Raw genomic sequence first — 9,419 nt, forward strand, 5'->3', positions numbered from 1 at the left:
TTAATTATTTTAGTGTTTTTTAAGTATATTGTTATACTTACGTGTAATGTACGAATGTTACATGAAAATAATTAACATGTGTATTTTAAAGACGACCTAAAAATACCTGACCCGGGCCGCAAATATCTGAATCCTAAGCCTAGGCTGCATTATTTTTGTTTTTTCGAAATCACTAATACGAAACAATATACTCTATTACTACGTACTACAATGTCTGTCATTTTTATGTTTTCCAATTTTTAATAACTTTATTTATACTGAAATAAGCAAAATATCAATAACAACAAATAAAACAAATAACAATATCGCACAACCACCGCTTCCCTCTTGTTATGGTGAACATTTGTTTCTTGTACGTACAACTGGTTCTTTTCAGCACGCGAAACCGTTTGTGTCTAAATTATTATTTCATAATATTATGCAATAACTTATAATGATAGTTACGTGGGGTACCACGTCTTGTATAATAAGTAATATATTTTAATGAAAATTTTATTTTGTTTTAATATCTAATTCGATTTAAAAAAAAATTAATTTCGTTAAAATTACTTACATTGAACCGTTTGAATTGTATACGGGAACGTTGATATAACTATAGAATAACTATAGAATAATCATCATTCATCGGTATATGAAAAACAGAAGATCTCAAGAGATTTCTAAGCACCCAAATACTACTCAAATCGTATTGAATGTTATTCCTTTTTTAATATATTTTAAATATGTACCATCTTTATATTATAAATACCTAATACCTATATTATCATTCGTACCTACATAATATACCAATATTCAGCTACCTATTTACCGCACCACCACCGCCACCGCTAAACAGGATGATACACCAAGCATGCTCACCTATTTTTCTTCAATAATGATAAATCTGATTTTTGAATTTTTAAATATACTTAAAGACCATATTTTAAAATATCTGGATTTTTTATGTTACTTAATGAATGTTCTGTGGAGATACTAACTTCTGTTTTTCAAATGAGAATCTTCAATCCTCTCTCCTTTTATATATTATTTAAATTATTTAAACGTATCAAAATAAAAATTTGAACAAGTTGTTTTTGAGTTATTTAATTTTGTTTACTAATGATAATATTTTTGGGATTTATGGGTTCAATGGTATTTCAGAAATTTTAGTTATTAACATTAATCCAACAGCATTTATAATTTTTAAATACTGTCCAAATATAATAGGCTCTAAATCCAATTCTAAATTTATTTTTAAGGACTTTCATCTTTATATACCTAACTATAAACATTTGAATAACTGAGAAACTACTCGTTGTGAATTAGGTACATCAAAATGTTTAAAAAAAATTATCCACTGATTAATTTACAGTAAAAAAGAGGGTTCTGGTTTGAAAAACAGAAGTTTATGTCGTCACAGGGACACACACTCCTTATTGAGTGTTAGTAAGACAAATCTCAAGACACCGAATATATCGTGGTCTTCAAGAACCCATATTTAAACTTTCCAAAAAAAGAAGAAATCAAATAAATTCGTGGTCAAATGAAAAAAAAAACCGGCGGTGAGCACGCTTGGGGCGAATCACCCCATACGTGTATTATGCCTTATATGATAATATTTTAACGATATTATCGTATTGTGGCGCCGCGCGTGGTCGTTATTACTGCCAAACTCATCGGAAACGTTTTTTTTTTTGTTGTTTTTGCTGTTGCCGCGCCGCACGCAGAGCCTCGACCTGAATCTGGACACTTCCGCGGCGCTCCACCGGAACGGCGCCAAGTTCTCCAGCTTCCGGAAAAAACCCACGTCCAGCCGGTCGTTCCGGAACCGCGTCAGCCGGTCGCTGTACAACAGCACGGCCAGCGGCGGTGGTTCCGCCTCCATGACTTCCGACCCGGCGAAGCCGTCCGACGCCGCAGCTACCGCCGACCAGCACAACATGATCAGTTCCGCGTCGCTGCCGGTGTTCACGTCGCCGGCATCCACGCCGGGCTACAGCAGCAGCGGCGGCGGCGGCAAGCAGCCCGCGCACACGCCGTCGATGTCGGCCACGCCCGTGAAAAACAAGAGCAAATATTGCCGAATTCTGTGATAAACGTACCGTTTTTTGTTGTTGTTCTTACATTTCAGAGTTTTTCTTTTGATTTTACATCTCCCGTCCTATAATTTATTATAATCTATGTTATGTTGTATGTCCGTAGTGTGTGTGGGGACTCGCGTTGTGTAGGGTTCCGAGGCCGTTTAACCTATAGTCTAGCGATATCCAAAAGAGTGGTTGGTGGTGAGGGTGGGTACCCCGTATGCCGCCGAAAAGAAACCGCGGTTCCGAAACCCATATGAAAACCCGGAATCCTTGTTGTTTAATTATTTTGGTAACCGGAACCGATATTTTTATAATATACATAGTAGGTACCTACTTGAGGCGTTTATCCAACGTTAATGGCTTTGTTCGTTTTTGTTTTTTTCTTTGACTCGTGTATAAGATTATAATATTATAATTGTAACTGGTTGAAATCGGTATTAGGTGAAACTGAAACTGAAATTTATGATTCATAATAACTGACATTTATGTTCTCCTAGTAAGCCGTAAAGGTTTCAGTACATGAATTTGATATTCTGATAAAATCCCACCCAATATATTGAAAAACCAAAAATGGCTGGTAAAAACCCCGAGCTGATCAAAACGTAAGACCGATATTTGATAAAGCCGATAGTATTACATCATACCTATTAGCATTAATTAAATTATTACAGTGAAACCTCGCGGTATCTCAAAGTTTCGATATATGGAATTTTTTTTTGTCCCTTCATACTTCGAGATACCGTGGTGCCACTGTAGGTTTTTATTATAGTTGTCGTTAAGTGATTGACATTATTGTTTTTCCCTGTGGATGGGGGTTAAAATACATCTACGGTGGTACATGCCTGTCGTAAAATCCGACTAAATGTACCTAGGGGTGGGTAGCAGCGCTCCTAGTATTAAGTGTAGATGAAAAACGTTATCTACGCTTGGTCGTCAATCCCTAGATATAGGGCTTGGGCTGCGATGTGGAAGGCAAGGGGAAACCACCACATTAATATCCCTAGTAGGCAACTACTATTTTGTCTTCTGAAATAGATTCTTGCAGTGTAAAAATGTTGTCCGGACGTAAAATAGCTCCCCATTCGGATGTCCGGGTGGGAGCTACCCTGCAGAATACATGTGATCGGAACAAAATACAGAGAATTGGAACGTGGAACGTACGAACAATGATGAAACCGGGAAAGCTGGAAAATATAACAATAGAAATGAAGAGACTAGATATAGACATATTAGGTTTATGCGAAATACCCTGGTCAGACAATGGTGACTTTTGGTCTGATGATATCAGAGTTATTCATACAAATAGTACAGAAGGACAAGCTGGTACTGGAATTGCTTTCAATAAGAAGTGGGGTACGAGAGTTACGAATGTAGTGACCTATAATAACAGACTATGTTTTGTCAAAATGGAAGCTACGCCAAGCAGTCTTGTAATTATACAAGTTTATATGCCAACGACAAAAGCAGACGATGAAGAAGTAGAAGAAGTGTATGAAGGTATTGTGGAGCTATTGAAACATACTAAACCACACGAAAATGTAATCATTATGGGAGATTTTAATGCAATAGTTGGTGAAGGGCAGGGAAGGTAGAGAAGTTAGAGACTTCGGGTTAGGTAAAAGAAATGAAAGAGGAGAACGAGTAGTTGAGTTCTGCAGAGGAAATGGACTGATTTTAACGAACACCAGATTTCCAAACCACATGAGAAGAATATATACATGGAAAATGCTAGGCGATATTGCCCGCTACCAAGTGGACTATATATTGGTTAAAAATCGATTTAAGAACCAAGTTAAATTCTGTAAAGCATACTAAAGTGCTTATTGTGACAGCGATCACAACTTATTAATGATGAAATGCGAACTCCGATATAAAAAAACACAAAGACCAAAAGTACAGCAAGATAAATATAGTGTCAGATTACTCAAGAGAGCAGAGGTTGTAGAACAATATAGACACCATATGGATCGCGAATATAAAAAAGGAAACTTAAATGATCCTCTGAATAAAAAATGGGAAAACATAAAATCAGTAATCAAAAATGCAGCTGATACTATACTGACAAAAAATGAAAAGAAAGAACCGAGGAAAGCATGGATTGACAGGGAAATAGTAAAACTTATAGATTAAAGACGAAAATATAAAATAATAAAACGAGGGAAGGACAACAAAAGTATCGTCAACTAAGGAACTAGGTTAATCGGGAAGCGAGAAAAGCCAAAGAAGAGTGGTTGGAACAACAGTGTGGCGAAGTCAATGAGCTATTCAAAGTTAACAAAATAGATTATGCGTATCATAAGATCCAACAATTTGTCGAAAAAATGTGCTAGTATGAAGATAAAGGACGCTTTATATTACCTAACTCGGGATATATATGAGAAAGGGACGGTACCGGATGATTACTGTAAAAGCATAATTGTAGCTCTACCAAAGAAAAATGGAGCTGATTCTTGTGAACAGTTTAGAACACTAAGTCTACTAACACATGTCTCAAAAATCCCAACAAAAATAATAAATCGAAGAATAGAAGGAAAAGTGGAATGGTACTTGAAAAATGATCAATATGGATTCAGAAGACAAAAAGGTACACGAGAAGCAATTCTAGGACTTAGAGTGTTAATTTAAAAACAGATCGATAGAAATAAAATTACATATTTTGCCTTCATAGTCCTGGAAAAGGCCTTTGACAATGTAAATTGGAATAAAATGCTGCTCACATTACGAGAAATAGGTTTTGAACAGCATGACCTAAGAATCATTCACAGTCACTACAAAAATCAAACAGCTTGCATTAAAAAAATGAGAAATTACTGCTAACGCTCAAATAAAAAAAGGAGTCCGACAATGATGTATGCTATCACCTCTACTTTTTAACTGCTACATAGAAAAAGTCATAAATATAGTGACAGCAAAGTTAACAAGACTAAATATTGGAATCAAAATTGGCAGAGAAATCGTTCCAATGATACGATTTGCAGATGACATTGTGGTAATAGCAAAGAGCGAAGGGGACATACAGCGTGCAGTTGAAGAAATTAATGAAGTGCTTAAGACATCAGAAATGAAAATTAATAGTGCAAAAACGAAGATCTTGGTTTTTGCAAGAGACCAGAAAGTAAAAGCTGATGTATGCATAGATATCAAAAAACAAGAGCAAGTAGATGAACTGGTATACCTAGGGAGCAAAATTACATCTGGTGGTAAAAGCGTCCAAGAGATAAAACAACGCATATCATTAGCAAAAACTGCCTTTTGTAAAAAACGTAAATTACTCACTTCAAAAAAGATACATCTCAATATCAAGAAGCAACTTGTCAAAACATATGTATGGAGTGTTGCAACATATGGATGTGAAACATGGGTAATAAATGATGATGAAAAGAAAAAAACTAGAAGCTTTTGAGATGTGGTATTGGAGGCGAAAGGAAAGGATAAATTGGATAGAGCGGAAAACAAATGAACTCAGCACTGTGGGAGAAAAACGTACACTCATAGATGCGATTAAAGCAAGGCGTTGGAAAATGGTTGGACATGCCTTGAGACATTCAGAAGAGTTGCATAACCTAATATTAGAGGGTATAATAAATGGAAAGAGAACGGCAGGACGTCTACGTAACATATATAGGACAAATTAAATGTGATGCAAGCGTCAAAACCTTTAAGGAACTTAAAGAAAAAGCGAGCAATCGGTCAGAATGGAGAATTGGAGTTGTAAACCAACCTCCGGGTTGATAAAAATAAATAAATAAATAAAAAAAAATATTACATATTTGTTTTTCATACATTTTGGTTTATGTATCGGCGGTCGGCCGAGCTTGGAGCTCAAATTCTATCTGTACCAATTTACCAATTTCATGTTTGGAACTAAATTTTATTTTTACGATTTTACATTCCACTTTCAATACTAGTCGATTATAAAATGCTTTAAATGAATAAGTTGTGACGATGTTCTGTTCGACCAACGACTGATAATAATTAATGATGACCGATTGGGAATCATATTAATCAGTCATCAAAAGTTTCAAATACTATAGTACAGACAGTACAATATGGTTAAATTTAACTGTCTACATTTTGAAATGAGGGGTTGTTGTTGATCGTAGAGGGTGTTCGGGTGGTATGAACAATATAATATAATATAATAATAATAATAATACTATTATATTATACTGCTATTAAATTTACTTAGAACAAAGTCTACGACTATATACCATGAGATGTATTATAATATTATGCAGTTTGTAATACCTGTATAATGCGTACTTAAATATAATAACACGTGATCGACTCGTGTACGCATAATTATAATATTATTTTGAACCGAAATTTTGTCAAACGACACAATATTACAAAATATGATTTGAACAGAAATGTTCGTACAGAATTTGTCGTTTTTGCGAGCCTCCTCGTATCCATTCCCCATTACCCATTCCTCACACCACACGCAACGCCATCCCCGCCAACGTTTAAGTATATTTCCCTCCTATAAAATTAATTATTATTATTGTTACACAGACCTTCGTTTTCGTTGTCGTCTACAAAATATGGACTGTTTTATATAAGAGTATATAGTGATATAGTTTAAAAGTATTCTAAATTATTATGATAATTTATTATTAAAAATATGTCGGAAATGTTTAGGTCAAAATATTATAAAATAATATGATACTTTATTTGAAGAAATTGTGTTTTTATCCGGTCAATCATCGATATAATAATTTATTGTTCAAAATTCCAATCGATTTTTGTTATTCCGACTGAAACGAATGAAATTAATTGCTCGAACGAAACAATTGCATTTAGAAGGAAAATTTGTTTGAATGGGCTATACTGAATCAAAATAATAACGATGTTAACATCATGTGATAATTAATAATTTTATCTGTTAAGCCCTGTCACAATTTATGTATAGTAGAGCTTAGAACGGCGAAAAAATAGTCATAACCATTGTTATATTAAATTTGTGTTTTTATCTTTTTATCGTTTAAATTTGATTTAAAACAAGATAATATATTATAATATTTTTAGTCACAGAATTTGAAAATAAAATATGTATAAATAATAAGTCGACCCTGGAAATCAATCAACGATTTCCATGCAAACGTTTACAAATTAATTAAATAATAATATTACTTAGAAAATATCAAAATCAAAATATTATATTCAGTGGTATAAAAAATGTTTACGAAAACAATATTTCAATTCTTGATTCTATTCTATTCTATTATATTCATTAATAATAATTACCTCAAATCTATTTTGTAAATAATTTTCTTTTGATTGTTTATTTTTTTTGAATTTTTAATAAATAATAATATAAGAACATACATACGTTTTATAATATTTCCGATCAACAAAAATAATTTATTGTAAAGAGAAACACACGAGTACCATACTATTATTTTAATCGTTCGTAAATCTTCGCAATATCATTCGTCGAATCGTGACCCAGTTTTATGCATAATGGTTAGGGTAAATTATTATATTATTATATTGAATCAAATGTTTTCCATCAAAATGGATATTTTTAGCATAAAAAAAAATTAGATGTGTATACAAATTATTTTACATAAATCGGGCATTATCTATTTAATATATGTTATAACAAAATATATATTGTACATCACAATGGTAATATTTTATCGTTCAAAAGATATTCATTGTCAATCATTGTTGGTGTCAACGGTATTTCCATTAATTTCAAGGCGTAGTATTCCAAAATCATAATAATAATCACAATATGTCTAAATTTTACTTAATTGCAATAATCTAGTAATATATTATTATTGTTATTATGTTAGGCTCTAAATTAAGTATATTATAATATATTAATAATAATACATATAATAAGTTTGATAATGTGATATTAATTAGTTTCAACTATGTAGTTCATAGAATTTTAATACTTCCTTGTTGTATTGTATATAATATTATTTATTAATGTCTTATTATTAAATAAAATTGTTATTATTTATTACTACTTTGAAAAATTATTTTCATCACATTAAAGATGTAGGTGGCAGGTAACCTATATAATGTGTGTAAACCGATATAATATCGTCGTAATGATTTTTTTTATTAAAATATTTTGCAGGAAAATAATGAGCAAAAATAAAAACAGTGTCTGGTCCGTATTATATTAATATTGATCAATATAATATAACGAACTTTATCAGTTACTGTTAATATATATTTTCATCATTGTCTCAGTAACGGCAGTGGCGTAAAATTGCTACAAAACTGGTGAAGGAGGAGGGGCTAGAAATATCAACGTATATTAACATAATTTATTATAAAGACTAAGTTAAGTCGGGAAATATTTGGCAGTGGAGGGGGGTCTAATCCTCTAATCCTTCTTACGATACGTAATATTCGAAAAGAATATTATTATGAATGTTTTACGCTCCAATTATTGTGAATTATATAATATGATTATTTTTGTATAATATTGAACCTATCTTTATTTGATCACCTATTATTATTTTACACAGCAATCTTTATTGGAATGAAAAAAAGTACCTAACCGAAACGAGTCAAAACATCCAGAGATGAGCAAATCTATCTCGTAGAGGGTTAAATACTTGAATAGTATCAATATTTAAAATAAGTAGGTAACTATATAAATAAATAATATTATACAGTGTTTTGCGGGTTGTTCCAGTACAGCCTATGAGAATAACTTCGTGTCGGCGAATGAAATCAAAAATCTATTTTGCATTTTGTTAATGCGAGTGAAATCAAAATAAAAGATCTTAATTATTCATATTAATATAATATTTATTAAGGCTGGAGAGCACAGGATTGGAAAATTTCTGGAAGCCAAGTTATAACTAATTTCCAAACTGTTTGAATATCGATAAAAATTAGTTCTAAATATTGACTTATTATTTATAATATTGCAGTTCGGGCTTTTACATGCAATTATTGTTAAATTATAATATAAAATATCAATTGATAATTAATAATTTTGCTATGCTGTCGATTCATCGTACAATCAGTGTAACATAATATTATCCCAAGAGAAGTATTTATGAGTTATCAAGTAAAATATAAAAAATTACAATAGACATATATTACAGTAATTTTTATTAATTTTTTTTTAAGCTAATACAATTGGAACTTGCAGGACAGGTTAGATTTCACAGTTGATGGGTCTCGCCAAAAATTTAAGTTATCCAAGAATTCAAGTTATCCGACAGTAGTGTAATAGTTAGACAATTTAGGGATCGGGAAAAATTCGAGGTATCGACGATTCGAGCTAAAAAAAATCGAGTTTGCATAGTAAACAACTATCAACAGACAATCAACTGTCGACAGACTTTTCAGTTGAATCATCTGTAATAGCAAGTTTTACGA

The 9,419-nt window shown here is 32.2% G+C and overlaps 1 protein-coding gene across 3 annotated transcripts in view; it reads left to right on the forward strand.

Moving 5' to 3' along the window:
- LOC132947241 (cGMP-specific 3',5'-cyclic phosphodiesterase) overlaps positions 1-8,040 on the forward strand; it is a 105,388-nt gene extending 97,348 nt beyond the window's left edge. For 2 of the 3 annotated variants that reach the window (XM_061017481.1, XM_061017480.1), the window contains one exon: positions 1,707-8,040. In XM_061017481.1, the coding sequence (XP_060873464.1) occupies positions 1,707-2,072 (366 nt within the window). In that variant the 3' untranslated portion in view covers positions 2,073-8,040. The remainder of the gene's footprint in view (positions 1-1,706) is intronic. The other variant, XM_061017482.1, reaches the window with a different exon arrangement.
- The last annotated feature ends 1,379 nt before the right edge of the window (positions 8,041-9,419 follow it).

This window comes from Metopolophium dirhodum, chromosome 6 (genome assembly GCF_019925205.1).
Source record: "Metopolophium dirhodum isolate CAU chromosome 6, ASM1992520v1, whole genome shotgun sequence".
Taxonomy (NCBI): Eukaryota; Metazoa; Arthropoda; class Insecta; order Hemiptera; family Aphididae; genus Metopolophium; species Metopolophium dirhodum.